General features: G+C 41.0%; 1 protein-coding gene across 1 annotated transcript in view; it reads left to right on the top strand.

Annotated features, from left to right (window-relative positions):
- Nucleotides 1–10927: 10927 nt before the first annotated feature.
- CAND1 (cullin associated and neddylation dissociated 1) overlaps nucleotides 10928–20635 on the top strand; it is a 34777-nt gene continuing 25069 nt past the window's right edge. Inside the window, exon 1 of the mRNA XM_087442053.1 lies at nucleotides 10928–11253. Within this exon, the coding sequence (XP_087298179.1) occupies nucleotides 11186–11253 (68 nt within the window). The 5' untranslated portion in view covers nucleotides 10928–11185. The remainder of the gene's footprint in view (nucleotides 11254–20635) is intronic.

The raw sequence follows: 20635 nt of genomic DNA, 5'->3' as shown, positions 1-20635 counted from the left end.
GGCAATAGATGTTAGCTCAGGGCCAGTCTTCCTCAGCAAAAAGAGAGGAGGATTGGCATGGATGTTAGCTCAGGGCTGATCTTCCTCACACACACACACACACACACACACACACACAAAAGTATGTTTCATATTTTCTGTGAAGATTTAGCATCACTTGGAAAGAACAAAATAAACAGTAATAAGAAGAAACAGACCAAGAGCATAGAATAGCAAAGAAATAGCCATCTGCTCTAGTTCATCTCCAGGCCTGGGTGAACGATATCTCAAGATAGCAAAGAGATACCATCATCTCAATCTCTCAAAAAGCTATTGGCTATTACGGAGTGGCTATTGATAATCTTCAAGCATTTGGAGAGAACTGAAAAGGTGCTTAAAATATAGAGTTAGAAAAATAAAGCCTCAAATTAAAAAATAAAAAACAAAGATGCTGCAAACTATGGGGTTGAGAGCTTGCTATGACTCCCAGTAAGATTCTAGAACGAACTGTTGAGTCGTTAAGAAACAAGAAAGGAAACTTGTCATCAGAAAGAGAATCGGTTTACTAAAAAATCATGCCAGATAAATCTCATATCATTTTTAGATAGGATTATAATATATACCTTGATTGTAGAAAGTCCTTTGACGTGTTCTCTCATAATATCCTTTGTAGGAGATTTAGAAGAGATGATGTTTGCAGATTAAGAAGCATCACGAGTGTATTCTGTGGCACAGTACCTGATTCATGATATTCCCCAAAGTGCTGATTAACGAATCAATGCCAAGATATGGAGAATTCCCCAGGGGTATGTTACTGTCTTATGCTCTATTTTTTACAGATGATTTGGTTAAGGATATTGCTGACATGATGCCTAAATTTGCAGAAACTCAGTAGAGCAAAGGGTAGCTAGCATGTCTCATGGTAAAATCCAGATCCAAAAGTATCTTCAGAAACTGCAGCAAAATTCTACATTTAGATACCAAACGAAGCAAAGCAAAACATGAACAACAAAACCAGAACCAAACAAACTGAACAAAACTGTGGTTCTCGATGCCAGTTGCGCATGAGAATGACCTGGGGAGAGTTTTATTTAATTGGTCTGGGGTGTGGCCTGAGAATCATTATTTTGCAGAGGCATTCCAGTGGATTCAACGTTCAGCTGGAGCTGAGAATCACTTGCAATAAACTAAGTATGGAAGTAGAGGAGGGCTGGTGAGTGGAATAACCAAAGCCCAGTGAATGTGGGCAGTGTTTACAGGAGTCTGTGGATGATCAGGTCAATGGAGCAACAGTGAGAAGTGGCAACTGAAAAAGCTAAAATGATCTTGGGTTGTAAACGTCGCACAGAGAATTAGGAAATGGTAAAAGCAACTCCCATTTGTCAGGCAACTACTCTGGGATCAGGCACAGTAAAAAGGATTTTTAGTGCATTAGATAGTTTAATCCTCACATTAATTGCTATTATCAACCCCAATTTGTAGTGGAGAAAACTGAGGCTTAGTGAGGTTAACTGACTTGCCGAAATCACCCAGCTGGTATCTAGTGTGGCTGGGGGTTACCGAATTACTATATACCAATGAACTGAAGAGGTCCTGGAGAGGCTAATCATACTGAGAATTTATTAGAGAGGGAAAATCTAAGTGATATTTTAATGAAGAATTGGTATTGAAGTGAATACAGATAATGAAGGAAATACAAAATTCAAATATTTTCCCACGGTTTTCAGTCCAGGAGCCTGGAATATTTGTGGGACCTATGAAAAGAAATGCGGTGATAGGGAAGAGGGTTAGTTTTTTGAAGAAGAATAATTTTGGTTTTTAATAATAATAGGTAATATTTATAAAGTACTTATCTTGTACCAAGTATTTTGTATTCATCTCATTTAAGTCTCATTCAAGTGTAAGTACTATTAGTATTATTCTCAATTTAGAGAAGTTGCCAAGATTACAGAATAAGCCGTATAGGCGGGATTAGAACCCAGGTCTAAGTGAGTTACAGCTTGCACTCTGAATCACCTGGCTATACCGTATGGCAAACTGAGTTTCAGGTGACTGTCAATTTCTAAGCAGAAATGTGCCAGAACAGTTGGAAATATGAGACTAGAGCACAGGAAAATGATTGGATTATATGTTCGAGTAATTAAATTTTATAGATATATCTACTAAGTAATTTTAAATGGAGCATTAGCACATAAACATTTTTATGTGTCATAAATATGGTATCTCTAGTTTCTAAAAATTGTTGTCAAGACTGTAGATATATTTGGGAAATAAATACTCTCTTTTATGCAATTCCTAGTTCCTCCGCTGTAGTAGATATCTTTTGTTCTCCAGTGGTGACAATACTGAGTTATTCTTATGTCTTAGATCACACACTCTCTTTTGGGAGAAATCCATGAAAGAAAAGTAAAGTTACTTTGACTCTTGTATTCTAAATAAGTGTGCCTGTTTTTAGCTAACCTTGCTCTATTTTTTAATCATTATTTTGGCATCTTTATTGAGGTATAATTGACATCCAAAAACCAGCACACATTCAGAGTGTACACATCAATGAGTTTTGACGTGTGTATACACCTGTGAAATCACTACCACAATTAAAGTAAACATTTCCATCAATTCCAAAACTGTCCTGGAGCCCTTAATAGTCTGTCCCTCTCTCCACCCTCGTCCCTAGGAAACCGCCGATCTGCTCTGTGTCCCTACAGATTAGTTCGCAACTTCTAAAATTATATATAAATCGACTCATAGATTTTGTACTCTCTTTTTTCTCTGACTTCTTTCACTCAGAATGATGATTTTGAGATTCATCCACACTGGTGTGTGTATCAATGTTGTGCCCTTCTTTATTGCTAGAAAGTATTCCATTGTATGGCTGTATCACAGTTGTTTGTCTGTTACCCTTTTGGTGGACATTTGAGTTGTTTCCAGGTTGACACTACCACAAATAAGTCTGATATGAACATTCGTGTTCTTTGTCTTTGTATAGACGTATGCTTTCATTTCTTTCGAGTAGATACCTAGGAATGAAATGGCTGGGATGTATGTTTAGCCTTTCAAGAAACTGCCAAACTGTTTCCACCAGCAGTGTATGAGAGTTCTAGTTGTTCTATACCCTCACCAACATTTAGTATGATCAGCCTTTTTGATTTTAACTATTCTAATAAATATGTAGTAGTGTTTCACTGTAGCTTTCATTTGTCTTTTCTCGAGACTAATGATATTGAGCACTTTTTCATGTGTTTGTCATCCTGTAGCTTCTTTGGTGAAGTATCTCGTCCAATCATTTGCCCATTTTTAAACAGGAATTTCTGTCTTCTTATTATTGAGTTCTATGAGTTCTGAATACAAGTCCTTTGTCAAATATATGTTCTGTAAATATTTTCTTCTGTCTGAAGCCTTGGTTGCACTGTTAAAAGTAATAGTTTGCCGCAATCGATAAACATTTTCTTCTAAACCAATTCTAGATTGTGACATAGCTTAAGTGTTAATAACTACATCAATTATAACAAAGCGCTCACATTGTTAGGAATTGATCCAAAATTTTTATTGCATTCTCCATGAAATACAAAGAGAGATTACTTGAGTTTTTTTACTTAGATTATATAGAAAAGTTTGTATTTTCCAAAATGACATAAATACCGTAAAAAAATATATTTTATTTAATCAGCAATTTTTTTCTAGAATATGGTATTTTTACCACTTCACCTATTAGTGTTAGTAGTGATGGTGGACTGATTTCATTGCATAAACATCCATTGTTAAAAGAATCTCAGTATCATTTCACTAAATTAATTTTTGCTAAAATTACTATTTTTTCCACCTCGTTTTACTGTAATTTTTTTTTTAATCCCTGATCTTGTGGGCTCATGATTTCTCTTTAATTACTCTTTCAAACTTTTTTCAAAAATGAAAACTTGTACCTGGTAGTAAGCAGAGTACCTTTTAAAGCAATGAGACAAGACAGCATCAGCATAGACCTATATTTAAAGCAAAATGCAGCATTTGCTGAATTCCAGCACTTTCTTATGCATCATTCTGCCAAAACTGATAACGAGATTTACATTTATAAAGTTATACTTTTAGTTGTCTGGAAATCCTGGATTGTGGTCTTATAAATTCATATCAGGAAATGTTGTGATTATAAAATGACAGATGATGGTTAATATTATTATAAAAGTTGAAAGTAAGAATGAAATGGTAGATATTCTAAAGGAAGCACCTTTGTGACATAAATAAACTTTGTCATTTTCTCTGATATGCTGCAAATGTATTTCTAACTCTAAGAGAACAATCCCTTCATAGAATAACAATTAAGTTTGATTTAGAGTGCTGCTAAAAATTAACCAAGAGCTTCCAGAAGTTGTTTAGAAGAGAGTAGATCACAGGAAAAACTCTAGCTGTTGGGTTGTTTGCAATCAATTGGAAATAAATCTTTTTAAGATTAGTCTTATATAGGATTTACTTCCTTTTGCGTCTGAGTCGAACTCAGTATTGACAAACAATCTGTAACAGGAAGCATTTTGTTCCTGTTTATTTGCCTGCACAGCTGTCTACCCTGAAACACAAATCAGAACCACCCTTTTTCTCCTCTATTAACATATCAGCTTTGACATTCAATAAAGAATTATATTTCAGAAATTAATCACTGGTTGAATAAATATAGCTCTATTTTCTTCATTTCCTTTAACTCAGTTTACAGAAAATGTATGAATTAAGCACAGTCCACATTTATTTGGCAGGAGGTTGTTTTAAAATGAATGTAAAATAAACTTAGTTTCTGCCAAGACTCTCCTCCTCCCCATCACCCACTCAGCATTCAATTCAGAAAAAAATTACCAATGGAACAATGATTTCCAAATTACGTTTCACGGTACTGTCATCTCTTGAGATGGAACAAGTAGGACTTTAAACCTCTGTGCTCAAATGTGTCAGGTAGCTGCATACTTGCATTGATCAGCTCGGGCTGCACAACAAAATGGCAGAGACTGGGGTGGCTTAAACAACAGAACTTATTTCTCACAGTTCTGAAGGCTGCAAATCCCAGGTGAGGGTGCCAGCATGGTCAGGCTCTGGTGAGAGCCCTCTTCCCAGCTTGCAGATGGCCATCTTCTTTCTGTGTCCTCACACGGCCCAGAGAGAGAGAGAAAGTAAGCTTTCTACTGTTTCTTCTTATAAGGGCACTAATCCCATCATGAGGGCCCCATCCTCACGAACTCATCTAAACCTAATTACCTCCCAAAGGCCCCATCTCCAAATACCATCGCACTGGAAGTTAGGCCTTCAACATACGAAATTGTTGCCATTGCGGGAAGGAGAGGGGAACAAAACACAATTCAGTCCATGGAGATTCTATATATTCTTCTGGGGGATTCACAACATAATCATATATGAAATGTTCTGAGATATTCTGCAGTTAAAAAAACTGTTTCCTAAACTTTTTTTTAACCACAACTCTACCTCCCATCACGCACACCCCAAGAGTATCTGCTTCTATTGACATCTTATGTAACTGGTATTTGGGACTAGTACACTGTTTAGGAAATGCTACCTTAGAGCCTCCTTGTAATATTAGGGAAGAAGGATGTAAACGGATATAAAGCCCTCAAGCATTTTTGGGAAAATAAACCGAACCCAATAACATTCCTCTCAAATCACTGGGAAATTGTATATTACCTATTTAAGCTTCAACAGCCATAAAACAGACAAAGAAAACTTCTTTGTCATGTCACTCCAAACCTTTCATTTCCCTGTACAAGAGTCATTGTCATTCTAAATTTGTTCCTCTTTCTTGCTCTCCACATTCTTAGAGGTCTCTTTCCTCATATTCCCTCCACACATGTATAAAATTAGACATTTCCTATTGTCTTAGAAGACCCCAAGTTGAAAAACTTTGGTATAAAATATCCTATTTTTAAAGAGACCCACCAAGGGGGGGCCAGTCACCCCTTCTAGAAGTGACTTTGTTACCAGTTCCCAATATCCTCCAGTTGGTATAAGATGACTACCGTGGGAAGAGAGGAGTCTAAGAGAAATGTATTTATTAGTTGGCAGAGAGTTCTGGGTCTTTCCTCCCCTTCCCACTCCAAAAAAACAAAAAGAAACAAAAAGACCCACCATTCAGAGGAAATGAGAATTCCTGCAGGAAGAGAATGGTCTGGAGAGCTTCGAGGTCTGCCCAAGACGTTATTAAGGGTGAAGAAAAATACTTGACAGATTGTGTTTGAAAGTAGTGACTGGAAAAACAAAACAATAAAGAAACATTTCACATTGGTACCCCCAAAACTTCAGATTATTCATCCCTTGTTTGGCCACCTACCAATCTGTGCCCATTTGAGGAGGGAAGAAGAGAAATGGAGAGAAGTGGCAGGATAGAGAGGGTACTGCAGTGCAGCAGCCTGTGCCCCCTCCTTTAGTGTGGTGAGGATGCAGGAGTTTCCACTGGGCGAAGTAGACAACTCCCTCTGAAGCTGGGCTTGAGCCTTCTCGAGATACCCCATCTATGAGTGCTATCTGCCACCTGGAGGGCTATGGAGTGCTCAGATGTGCTATGGCATGGAAGTGTGCAGAGGGAAGGCCTTTGAAAGACACCTTAAAGAACTCACAACCTTGGGCTGCCCCGTGGCTTAGTGGTTAAGTGCATGCGCTCCACTACTGGCGGCCCCGGTTCAGACGTGGGCGCGCAGGGACGCACCGCTTGTCCGGCCATGCTGAGGCCGCGTCCCACATACAGCAACTAGAAGGACATGCAACTATGACATACAACTATCTACTGGGGCTTTGGGGAGAAAAAGGGAAAAAAAGGAGGAGGATTGGCAATAGATGCTAGCTCAGGGCAGGTCTTCCTTAGCAAAAAGAGGAGGATTGGCATGGATGTTAGCTCAGGGCTGATATTCCTCATTAAAAAAATAAAAATAAAAAAGAAAACCAAAAACTCACAACCTGGACCCTCACAAGAGAGTCGTTGGTATTTGAATGTCTGCCAGATGGCCTCAACAGTCAAGGGAGAAGAATAGCTATAACAATTAAACAAAGAAGATTTGCCTCTTTTCCCTAATCTTCTCTTTTGCCATCTTCCTTAACCCTATGGGATCTAGAAGCAGAAGTGGGTATCAGGATGGACATTGGACTAAACTAGACTAGACTTTTAAGACTTCAAGGGAAAGCTGTGGGGACTGCCCAATGTCATTAAGGGTCACAGAGAATATCTGACAGAGTGTGTCTGAGAAACAAAGCAGCAAAGTAACATTTCATGCTGGTACCCCCACAATTTCATATTATAAATCAATTATATAATGTTTCCATTGCCCTCGCTTATTGATATTTCTCTCTTAATACTTACTTCACTTCAGTCTATGCATATTTAAACATTTTAAAGACAATTTCAGGATCTAGTCCTCATTTCAAATACAGAATATAATTATAAATTTATTTTCATTCTATACTTTTGTAAGCAATTTTCTCAATTTTGCCTAAAATATAAAGAATTTGATATGAAATTTAAGATTTGGTCACCCTGAAGTTTCCTCCAGGCTAAGGAACACATCTTGCCCATCTTCGCAACCCCAGCATCTGGGATGGTGTCTGGCACAGTGTAGGCGCTCAATAAATGCTTGTGAATTAACTAAACTACTGGCTGACATTTGAAGAACCTCCCAACAGTTTGAAGGGTTCTGTTTGTCTTCCTCTCTCAAACTTCTTGTCTCCGTTTTCCATTGTGACCGTTGACTAGAAAGAAAACTCTCAGAGGATAGCCTCATCTAGACTTATTTCCTTTTGCACTTAATATTAATTTAGCATTTACAGATCCTTAAAGGAAAGCATTTTCCCACTGTTTATATTCAGTGATATGCCTATCAAACCTCTAAGTGGTCAAGAATACAAAACAAAATGAAGTACTATTGAGAGCCTACCACAAATCTGGCACGGGCTAAGTACTTGAAAGAAGCAGAAGTGGTTTGAAGTTGGTATATGTCTCAAGGATCTTACACTCCAGTAGGAGGCTAGCATATATTGAACTATTGGTTCAAGATCCGAGAAAGGGAGACAGGGGAGGGGAAAGGCATTCCAGGTGGGGGAACCATTCCAGGATAGAGGTTTGGAGTATGGGCTCTGAAGCAACACTGCCTGGGTTTAATCCTGACTGCATCTGATTGGTGACCTTTACCAAGTTATTTAGGCTCTCTGTGCTTCTCATACTTAAAATGTGGATTAAATGAGTTAATGCAGGGCCTGACCTACAAGTAAGTGCTGCTGCTGCCGCTGCTGTGCGAAAACTTGGGAGTTGGGTCTTCAATGGACTCAAAAAAATTGATAGGAGCAATTCCTATATTAGAATAGTGGGGAAAAGGTCAGAAAGAAAGGGTTAGGGACAGGTGAAGGAGGCCACTGATTGCCAAAACATTTGGACTTTATTCAGTAGTAGAGAGCCACTGAACTTTTTAAATAGGTGAGTTGCATTATAAAAACAATGTTTTGGAAAACTCTAAACTGGCTATGTGGAATGGTTTGGGGTAGGGACAAGTAAAAGACTGAGAGAATATAATAATGATAGCCAATTTTATTAGATGCTTTCCATAACCTTTGTAAGTGTGCAAGAAATATTAGTTATAAATATTATTATTATGTTTCAGGCAATGCGCTGAGCACTTTATATGGGATATCGGTTATGGACTGAATTGTGTCCACCCCAAATTCATATGTCAAGCCCTAACCTCCAATGTGACAGTATTTGGAGATAGGGCCTTTAAAGAGGTAATTACGGTTAAATGAGGACACAATTAAGGTTCAATGAGGTTAAAAGGGTGGGGCCCTAATCCAGTAGGATTGGTGTCCTTATGGAAGAGAATGAGATACCAGGGGTACAGGCACAGAGAAAAGGCCATGTGAGGACACAGTGACAAGGTGGCCATCTGAAAGCTAAGGCCTTAGGAGAAACCAACCTTGCTGGCATATTGATCTTGGACTTACAGCCTCCAGCACTGTGAGAAAATAAATTTCACTCGTTTAAGCCACCCAGAGTATTTTGTTATGGCAACTCTAGCAGGCTAAGACAATAGCTCATTTGACTCTTAAAACAGCGGGATGGGGTAATACTCTGATGCTCATCGTGTTACCCATGAAGAAACCAAGTCTCAGAGAACTTAAAATGAATTGCCTAAGACAGCTAATAGCGTTAAACAGGATTTGTATTCAAGCTGCCCGACTACAAATAGTATAGTTCCGTTGGAAACTGATAAATGAAAAGATTTACACACACAAAAAGAAAAAACATGACTTGGTGTCTGATTGGATTCAGACTAAAAGAAAAGTTATTACCAGATGACTGAAATTTTAAGCCTTAGGGTCCACACAAGATAAAAGCCCAGCTTGTTTGTGTGTGATGTATGTGTGTATAGTTTATATTAAATATTGCGGAAAGGCTATTCAGAGCAGAAGGGAATTAATTGTGGCTGAAGCACTCATGGAACCTAATGATGGCTGACTTGGGTAAAATGAGGGAAGAGATACGGTACCACTGGGGAGAAACAGTATTAAAGTAAAAAGACACATGGGGGTAAACAAGAGCAAGGAGGGGAAATTCAGGCACGGATTGTGAGGCCAGACCACGTTTCATCTGTTTGAACTGTTATTGCCTATAACAGTGCCTGGCTTTTAGAAGACACACAATAACATCTGGTGAACAGAGGAAAGAACGGTAGATAAACGTCATTTTTACTACTTGGAAGAAAGGAGCTCTTTAAAGTTGTTTTTTTAACAGGAGCAGTAACAGATTGAGACTGAATTCTCCTTGTCTCTTGACTGGGCTTTCTCTTTTTCCTTTGAGAAAGGCCTGTTAGCTAGCTCCAATGCCAAATAAGCAGACAAAAACGTGGACACTGAAACAAATGATTCGGCATCTAATCTCCGACGGCTGCGTGTGTGTCTCAGGAACAATAAAATGCACAGCCGTAGGACCATGGGGTCCACAGGAGCGGGCTGCAGAGGGCGGACGCTGAGCTGCCCTGAATAAAGGAGCAGGCCCGAGCACAGTCATCAGTCGTGGCCCATTGGTCTCGCCGCGGTCCTTCTGGCCTTAGGGCGCTGGCCCTTCCCTGCGCGGAGCGAGGGTGCCCGGCACATGCTCGGCTGCCGTCACTCTAGGATCAGCGCTGGGAAGGCGCCACCAGGCCTCTGCCAACACCACCAGCCCATCCGCAATGCGCCTGCCCAACCGCAGCGGCCCAGCGCTGCAGACTTCCCACAGGAGCAAGGCCGCCGGAGGAGGAAACCCGAGACCGCCGCAGACAGCGGGCGCGCGCTGACCCGAGGTTCCAGCCGCCACCGCCGCCTCACCGGACTGCAAGTCCCAGCCTGCACTCCTCCCACGGGAGCCAATGAGGAAGCTGCAAGTTCCCTCAGCCAATCACATCCTGACCCAGTGAAACACCCCGACTGAATTCTGGGACTTGTGGTTTTCACGTGGCAGCATTGCACCATCGTGGTGCAGGCAATGTAGGCCACGCGTCCAATTCAAAATGAAAGCTCCTTCTTATAATTCTTCTGTGGGTAGCCAACCTAGCCCCTTGATTAGCATTACTCCCAGGCCTTATACTCCTTAAAAATCGTAAACTTTTCTCTTACTGTCATACAGAAAACAAATGAGGTTATTTTCCGAGGAGGCACGCTTCGCCCAGTAGCCCCCCCCTCCTTTAACCGTCGCTTTCAAGTCTCGCGAGAACCGCCCCTTTGGGTCGTTGTCATGCCTCCTGCAAGGCGGTCCGCGCGAAGACTGACACAGGCCTCAGCCAACAGGACTGCCCTGTGGCCCGCGCCTCCGCAGCGTGCGTGGGGCGGTGTCCGTGACCCCTGACCTCCGCCGGCCGTACGTCCGCGTCTCCCGCCCCCGCCCCGGCGCGCAGAAGGCGGGCTCTGGCCTCTGGCCCTCCGAGCGAGCGCGGCGCGGGTGGGAGCGCGACGGCCCGGGTGGAAGCGTCCGGCTGCCCGGAGAGGCCCTGCCGTGGTCCGCGCGGCCCGTGCGCTCGTCCCCCGGCCAGCAGCGCCGTGGTCAGGCCGCCCGAGGCCTCCGCCTCCCCGCGGCCGGGGCCGCCTGCCGAGGCGCCTCCCCCGTCAGGTCGGCGTCGCGCCGCGACCCTGGAAGCGGAGCCGCGGGCGGGAGGAGGAGCCCCAGCGGCGGCGGGCGGCAGCGGGCGGGAGCGAGGCCGGCAACATGGCGAGCGCCTCGTACCACATCTCCAATCTGCTGGAGAAGATGACGTCCAGCGACAAGGACTTCAGGTGAGGCCGCGACGCGCAGCCCCGCCTGCCCGGCCCGCCGCCCCCTCCCCCTCCCGCGGGGCCGTTGCCCGCCCGGCCCTGCCCTCCGCGTCCCCGGTGCCCCGGACGCGGGCCAAGCGGGCCGTGGGGCGGGGGGCCCGGGCGCTGGGCCGCCGCTGCCCATCGGGGCCGCCGCCGCCCGCGGACGAGGACGGCTCGCGTGGCCTGCGGACGGACGGGGCGGGCGGCTGGTGTTCCCGTCGTGAGGGTGGGGGGAAGGGGGCCGGGAGCCGGGAGCGGGGGCGCTCGGCTCCAGGGCTTTCCCGCCGGCACCCCTGTCATTTTCCCGTGTCAGGTGAGCCCCCAGCGGGAACGCGGGGTTCAGTCTCCCGTGCTTGCATCCAGCGATCCTGCCCGAAGGGTGGATGGCTGGCCCTTAAATAGAAAGTAACCCGAGCAAATGGGCCTTGTTGAAAGGAGTTGTTTGCGTTAATATGGGGGTGGCGAGTATGAAGGTTTCCTCCTGCAGTTCTGTTCCAGGAGACTGGTACTGTCGGTTCCAAACCAGTTGTTAGATTTTCGTGGATTATCTTGGTTTGTTTTTCTCTCTTTTTTTTTTTTGCGCTACAGTAATTGTTATTTTCTTTCCTTCTCTTCTTGTCCTATCACAAAATAAGTAAGGTCCCGATCTAAAGAAGCTTTTTATTTCTTTGATACTTAGATCTTGTTCCCTAAGGCTTAGTGGTTGTATTTTCTGTGCTTTGTAGAGGAAAGGACAAATAGTCTTCAGTTAAAATTGTGGGTGAAGAGTGTATGTTAATTTTTTGTGTGTGAGCAATACGCTGTTACACCTGAAAACTTGTCTAAACCTTGTCTACCAGGAAGAAATTTTCTCATTTGTGGAAGAACCATCAAAAATGTAATGATCGTGTTCATAATTAAATTGATATACTGGTGTATTAAAATGGCCAGTGAAATACAGTTTTGATTCTGTAACCTCAAAGCCAAAAATGATTTTTAAAAAGTTTTGCTATCTAGGGAGTTTGTAAGTATTGCATTTGAAACTTTTAAAATCCAGTTTGCTAATACTAAAGATTTTAAGCATTGTTATTTTTGGAAGAGACATGTTTGTTTTGGGTATTTTGGCGTTTTAGATTTGTGTAGTTCTAGGACCAAAATCAGGATTATTGGGAGAAATAAAAGTTTTTGTGTTTTTAAAGGATTAGAATCCTGTTTAATTCTCTTTGGAGCTTTGCTTGCTCCCAGTGCAAGCCATTGAAATTTAAATAAACGTTTGAATGGAGCATATATATAACTTTCAGCTATGTAGAGTGTGTGGTGTGATTTTTTTTTCCCCCCTACCATTTCTGTCAATTTGGTTCATTCTGTGAAAGTACTAAATTTCATTCTGCTGAAGATAGCACTTTCTCTATAATAGTACTGTTTTGTTCAACTAGTCAGACTTGTGTCTGGGTAATATGTCTAGAATAAAGAAATCAAGTCGTGTGATAGTATCGCATATGTGATTATTGACTGAAGCTTCTTTTCTTAAATTTCTTGAAAAGGGAATATAATATATAGATACTTTTTTTTTATTTTAAATAAGCTATATGAAAGAAATAATGCTCTGTTTTGTTAAGCTGTAGTCAGTGTTGAACTTGATAAGGGTTATCTACCAGTTTGGGCTGGAATAAATCAAAACATTGCTTGGAGGATTATTATAAAAGTGTAATATTGGTATGTTTCTGGTAGTTAGTGAATATTATAGAGGGTATGTTTATGAACGGTAAGTGACTTCCAGTAATTTGGCATCAAGATATTTTTATTAATGCTGTTTTAAAAACTTGTAGTAACACTCAAGCCATCCAGTTAACAGACAAGACTTTGGAACTAAAGCACGATGTATGTTAAGTTACAGACATTTAAGAGGTTAATTAAAGTAGTGAGCATTTGAAGTCATGTATTTTGAAGATTTTTCTGTATATTTCCAGTACAGGCATTTATTTGAGTACATATGTTCCATTTTATTTTATTTATTTTTTGTTAGCCCTGAGCTAACATCTGTTGCCAACCCTCCTCTTTTTGCTGAGGAGGACTGGCCCTGAGCTAACATCCATGCGCATCTTCCTCTACTTTATATGGGACGCCGCCACAGCATGGCCTGACAAGCGATGTGTCGGTGCTCGCCCAGGATCCGAAGTGGGGCCCGGCGAACCCCGGGCCGCCGCAGCGGAGTGTGCGCACTTAACCGCTTGCGCCACGGGGCCGGCCCCCATATGTTCTATTTTAAAATGATGCTTTCTGATTTCTCAGAAATTTATTTATTTTGGCATAAATATCAGTTTGTCACTACGTTTTAAAATACTTAGTGTCAGAAGGATTCTGAGGACGAGATAATTAACATTATAGAATAGCTAACATGTGCAAACCACTCTACCTTGTGCTCAGGGGAGAAGAAAACTGTACATCTAAAAGGAAGAAAAAAATTTATTCTCCTCGTCGTAGAATCCAAAGAGAATATGACCTCCTAGTCACAGGAGATGGGTTCTAGTCATGAAGGATTCTTTGTTGTGAACTATCTGTGAGATCTTGGGCAGGCTACTCAATTTGGAATTAAATTTTCACTTTTGAGCGACTTGTACGTGAGTGATTACAAAAGGTGCCTTGTAGGCCCAAAATTTCAGGTCTCTGGGTAGCTACATAGTCCATTAATGCAAAGAAGGTAAAGAAATGGTGCAGGTTCAAAAGTTTGGACTGTCAGCATTTTTAAAGAATCCTTTCGTAGGGCTTAAATCATAGGCTTAATTTATTGGGGGGGAAAACACCTAATATCCTTTTTCTTCCGTATTCTGGTATTCTGTATTCTTTGAAGGTGGGATATTAAGGTTTAGTGCCAGTAGGTAGGTGATTTTGTGGATAGCAGAATGAAAACTTTAATACGCCTGAACCATGTGGATGCTCCATTTATGAATATTAATATTGAATATTGAGTGGGTTGAGGTTAACTAATGAAGTTCTGTTTTTATTTTCATGTGCTTCACCTCCAACTGAATTAAAATATTCCAAGAAATCAAGAGCTAGGGAAGCAATTTACTGTTTTTTTAATCTCTCTGTATATAATAGATAATATTAATGCTGACTGTGGGCTTTATACACTTGATCCTATTTATTCTTATAGCTCTGGTAAAGTGGACACTAATAATCTCTATTACAGTTGAGGAAACTGAGATGTGGGGATGTTAAGTACTGACCCAAGGTCAGTTAGACAGTAGTAGGGGTTCCAGGAATCCAGACATCCCATAACTACCACATTATGCTACTTCTCCACAGTTTTGACTAAGGAACGTTAAGAGTAAGAAATTTCAGTTCCCTTTAAGTCAGGCTTATGGAATATTTGTGCTAGAAGATGCTTTTGATAATTCCCTGGGAGGACTACAAGAAGTTTAAGATCTAGTGCTTGCCCTCAGTAATATCTACATGCCTGTTGAATGGTTAAGACACTATAGTAAAAAGAGAAATAACCCAGGGCGTTATGTAGTTGTCAGGCTTAGTGGCAGAGAAGATGAAAGCCAGGAGATTCCTGTTTGCGGAGTGATCTGAGCTAGGTCTTGAAATTCTGGGGAGAGAAAATGATGAGTACCAGCACGAAAGCACACTCAACGCAAACTCGCCTGGGGGAGAGGGAGTGGGTGATCTTGTGGACTGGAGCTGGGGGCGAGTATTGTTTAGGGAACTCCTTGAGCATAGGGACCTTGTCTTACTGAACTGAATCCTCCACTCTGCTTAGTGCCTTGGCCATGTAGGTTCTCAGTAGGTGCTTGTTGTAGTTGAATTGGATTTTAGTTAAGAAAAAAGTATGTGATGATTTTGGGAAGTTTCTTCAAGAAGCCGTTGTAAAATCTACCAGTCTATTTTTTTAAATACCATTTGGTACTATTTTAAAGTAATTCACTGCATTGTAGAATTTCCTAGCTTGATAATGGTTTATATTACCAAATTTACTTATTTTTGAGTACTGGAAGTCATTTTCTCTTGGAAACTGTTTAAAATGTTAATAAAAATCTCAGGCCTGTAGTGGAGTCATAGGTTTTCAGAGCTGGTAGGGACCTTAGAGATCCTATAACATAGCTGAAAGTACTGTGGGCATTTACAATAACTTAACAGGAAATACTAAGTGAAGTTATCTTGACTTCTTTTGCTTGAAGGAAAGTAGATTACTCTTGAAGAGATTAAGAAGGTGATTTCTGGGCACTTTTAAAGTACTTTGCAGGTTGATGGCAGTAAGTTACTTGATTTCACGTCTGTGATTTTTCTTGATGTATACTGCTAACCCTGATTATCGGTGATGATCAGGGCTCACCCCTGAAAAAGAGGAGAAAGGGATATCGTTGAGGAAACTAGGAAGCAGAAAGATGACTAAAAGTTAGTGTTATTTGCATGACCAATATTAAGACTGTCCCAAGTTAATTCATAAGGCTAAGCGAATAAATGAGAAAAAGTGAGATCAGTGGTGTGTGTAGAGGTCTTTGAAAGATAATAGGTTCACTGAGTGATGCAGATGGCCCATATCATTTAGATTTCTGTTGGAAACAAGGGTAAAATTGTATTTATATAGAGGGGAAGGGTTGTGATGAGGGCTACTCGTTGTGCATTACAAGATACGTATTTCTACCATTATTTCTTCTTCTCTACATTGAATTTACTAAAGATGAGTAAGTTCTTCCCTCAAGGAACTTTTCAGTCCATTAGAATAAGCCAGGTGTGTAAGTTCCAGCCTGTGACTGTCTTGTTTATAACTGTGTTTGCAGAGCCTGGCACAGTTCCTAATGATGGTATGCCCAAAATGCTTGTTGAATAAATGAATGAGATGGCACTGCCTGTAGGTTATATCCACCTGGGACTCCTGTAGGAGTCTGAAAGTTAGCGTCTTAACTTCTCCCTCTCCCACCTTAAGCCTTTTTATTCTTATTTTGTCCTATTACTTTACCATCCACCATTTGTCCCAATTGGAAAACCATGATGTCACCCTTCTCCTACCTTTCTTCTCTCCTTTAGTCCCCTGATGACTATTTCTCAAATTAATCTGTCTCGGGCCTCTTTTAAATCCAAACTGTTGTTAATTCTTCTCTTAGAAATTTCTTCCTAAATATCACAGCTGTCATTGCATTCCCCACTAATTCCCATTGACTACAAGATAAACTCTAAAATTCTTAGCTGTTACCCGCCCTAAGCTCACTGAAGTTACTCTCCCTCAAATCCCTGACAATCTCCATGTAGCTAATTTAGTGGGTATTTTCTTTGCTCATCTATCTGATATGTAACACTTTTTCCGTCTTGAAATTCTCTTATACAGGTATCCCTGACACAGGTTGAGGGAGAGGGATGTCTCAGTAAGAGGGTGTTAAGACCTATTTATTTGGGTAATTTGGGAAAGGGTCTAAGGAAGCTGAGATTCGCTTTAGATTGGATGTTGTCAAAACGTGGGGGCAGTTCTGTCATTTGACATCTTAATATTACAGGGAGGGTAGACTAAAGCAGAGGAAAAGCTGTAATTGGTAAAGAAGTATGAGTCACTCATTTAGAGAGGAGGATGTTTGATATTTTGTGTTGCTAAGTGAGCTTGTCTGAAATGGGTGTTCTGTGAGGTTATGTCCAGGTAAACAGTGTGCTTCAGCTGTAAGCATCAGATCAGCTTGGATAACGTTGAGATTTAGGTGTGAGCCTCAGTTCCTGGAGTGCAAGGGCTACTATTTTTTCCTTTTTCATTTCTCACTTTTGGCCAAGGGCAGGACATTAAAGTTGAGTTGCAGGACATTAATTTATGATCTTCACATATGAAGTTCACATCTTCACCATTGCTGAGATTTTGTTGATTAGGATCAGAAGAGTGGCCATTCAGTGTAGTCTGTGGTTGAACCAGCTCATTAATCCTTTCTCCTTCTGTTGTAAGATGAGTGGGTGAACCATCTGATGTGACAATGCTTGTTCAGTAACGTTAAGACTGGACAGGATACATACCGGACCGTAACCCCCAAACCCTGTGGTTTTCCTCCTACTTCTTGTCCATTTGCTAACTCATCCCTTACTAGCCTGATATCGAACCCATTTCAGCCTATTAATTTTACCTTTGTAAATCTCAGATAGAGTTGGTTCTCATTATTCGCAGTAGTTATGTTCTATAAAGTTGCCACAAACATTGAATTAGTGATACTGAACCATTGCTTCTAGGGAAGTACAGGTTTAGGTTTCAGTGAGCCTCTGGTCACAGCACTTTCATCAGTTGATTGGTTCATAACCTTGTTTTATGTGTGTTTCTGTTTAAAGATGCCTTGTTTAATATATGTTGTTGGGGCCGGCCCCGTGGCTTAGCGGTTAAGTGCACACACTCCGCTACTGGCGGCCCGGGTTCGGATCCTGGGCGGGCACCGACGCACTGCTTCTTCGGCCATGCTGAGGCCACGTCCCACATAGAGCAACTAGAAGGATGTGCAACTGTGACATACAACTGTCTATTGGGGCTTTGGGGAAAAAAAGGAGGAGGATTGGCAATAGATGTTAGCTCAGAGCTGGTCTTCCTCAGCAAAAAGAGGAGGATTAGCACGGATGTTAGCTCAGGGCTGATCTTCCTCACACACACACAAAAAATATATATATATATATATATGTTGTTGATTCATTAACATTGAGCTCATGGCCAGCAGCACTATAACTCATGCCTGAATGAAGCTTATCTATAAACACATGTATTTTTTCTGAAAGACACATCGCAGCCTTCTTGTACTTAGGAACACTAGACAGCACTTCAGCACTATGCTTGGGGATCATTTTAAACAGCAAAGTTACCAAGAGAAAGTACAAACATGCAAAAAATGTGGCACTAGATGGACCTGAAAGAGGATACTTGTTTATGGTGTGAAAGCTGAGATAGGAAGGCAGAGTGTTACCTGGTTCAACATCAGCTGAGAATGGGTGACCCAGATTTTTCATAGTTCTGCATATGTCTGCAAATGACCATGAAAGCGGAAGAGAATTGATTTTGGGGGTTACAAATAAATTTACTCTGCTAATTATGAGAATAGACTATATTCCATTTTTGCGTCTCTGTTAGTTGTCGTAACCCTGATTCTAGCTACCATTGTTTCTCACTTAAACGGCTACAAGAGCTCTCCTAACTGTTCTCCATTCAGTCCAGCCAGATGAAGACTGGTTCTCTCCAAATTGTTACCCACAGGGTAGCTGGAGTAATGTTTATGAATCGCAAATGTGATCATTCCATTTACTCCCCATCTCTACCCCAAAATGTCTTTCACTAGCTTCCCATTGCTCTTAGAATAAAGACCAAAATCCTAATAAGACCTACACATCCCTTTGATCTCTAGGCCCTTGATTGACCACACCCCACCCCAGCCCCCAAATTCCTACTCATGCTTCAGATCTCAGTCTTCCATGATACACAACCCCCAGTCCAGTCTAGGCCAGCTTACTTTGTTATAGCATTGTGGTTTCTTTGTGCCCTGTTCCTTTCCTTCACAGCATTTATTTCAGTACATAATTACATATGTAATTACTATACGTAGTTTTAAAAATTAATATGCCTCTATTTGACTGTGATGTACGTTCCAAGACAGCAGGAATCGTGTTTGCTTTTGCCAGCCCTTGTGTCCACAGCACCCAGCACAATACCTGATACATACATAATGGTTCTCACTACATAGTGGACCTTTCTTGTCTTGACCTCAGCCTACATTTCCTCCTCCTTCCTGTTAGGTTGTTTCTATCTCTCTGTACCCTAGCTGCACTGAACCTGCCCCTTAGTCCTTCACTCTAGGTACTGTGTCCCTCGCCACCACCACACCCACAAGCTCACAAAGGTAAAAAATTTAAAATCCCAGACCAGCTTTTCCTATGCAAACCCCTGTTAAGACTTTGAGACCCAAACTAACCATCAGTTCTGTGGTGAGATCATTGCCAAATGCCCTTGAGTATTGTTTTAAAAAATTGTAAATTGAGATTTGTCCATTTACTCGTCTGCCATATTAGATGAAAGAGTTAAGAGGGGAGACTGAGTCTACGTTTATCATCCCAGCCCTTAGCACCATGCCTAAAACAGTAAATGCTTAAGAGACGTTTTACAAATTGGCTTTTGAACCTGCCATGGACAGCTTTCAAAGTGGTCAGACAACTTCCTTACAAGAAGATTTATAGTGCAAAATTTTTTTTTCTTTTGCTGAGGAAAATTTGCCCTGAGCTAACATCTCTGCCAGTCTTCCTCTTTTTTGTATGTGGGTCGCCGCCACAGCATGGCTGCTGATGTGTGGTGTAGGTCTGTGCCCAGGAACTGAACCTGGACCACTGAAGTGGAGTGTGCCGAACTTAACCACTAGGCCATGGGGCCTGCCCCTATAGTGCAGATTTTTATATCAAATTAACAGAAGGAAGAAATCATTCTCAGAACTTTCTGGTTTCAGGGTCACCATTAAATAGTAACTCTTATAACCTGATGCTATCTCAATGCAGTTTTTCTGATTTTTAAAAATATATCTATTGCTAATTTTACTGGTGCTCATTTCAACTTTTTAAAAAATATTTAACCATTAATCATAGATTTTTGAAAATCAGTAGATTTCTTAATTAGAATATAAGCTCTCTAAGGTTAGGAGCCAAGGTGGGTTTACCTTCTATCTGTCCTTTGCTCATAGTCTAGCCTTTGTAACATAATAGGCAGTGAATAAATAAATGGTAAATGAAGTAATGAATCTGTGTACCAGTAGAATCCCTTCAGAACCATAAAACAACAACTTTTTACATTAGGATTGTCTGCTTTTTTACTTAAATTCATAATCACTGTGTTTTCTCTTCAGCTAGATGATTAGCCTTTCAGAGGTCCTAACTATTATGGTTGTTTAATGGATTTTATCTAAGTAAAGTGTTAAGATAATTATAATGCTTTGTGTGTAAAAGCGCCTGCATTAATGTGCTATTCAGTTTTTTTTTTTTACTTTCCATAATATTGTTTTAATTTCATTTTGTCATCATATAAAATGGGGAGGGGCTTCCAATTAGGAGAACTATGTCCATTTAAAAAAAAGTATATGCTTAATTTACTTTGTATTATTCCAGTTTGAACATAAGCTTTTCTTTATAAGCAGTTCTACAAAACTTGGTAAGAGTTGTGCTTGCATGTAGTTTAAAACTTAGTCAAATCAGCATTAAGTGACTATACCAGTGACTGGAATTATCCTTAAGATTATCTTATAAGCAATGAGTTGCTAAATTATTAAGTTGTTTTGCCAATTCTTACCACATAGTTTATTGCCTATCTGCATAACTATTTATCATTTCAGCTCCAGTAGTTGTTTTTTACATTGATTTAAACATGGATTTTGACATTTCTATATTTTGA

Source organism: Ceratotherium simum, chromosome 17 (assembly GCF_057802395.1).
Source record: "Ceratotherium simum simum isolate JZ-2026a chromosome 17, ASM5780239v1, whole genome shotgun sequence".
NCBI classification, from domain to species: domain Eukaryota; kingdom Metazoa; phylum Chordata; class Mammalia; order Perissodactyla; family Rhinocerotidae; genus Ceratotherium; species Ceratotherium simum.
The sequence above is the reverse complement of the archived record's forward strand: the minus strand, read 5'-3'. Positions and strand labels throughout refer to the sequence as shown.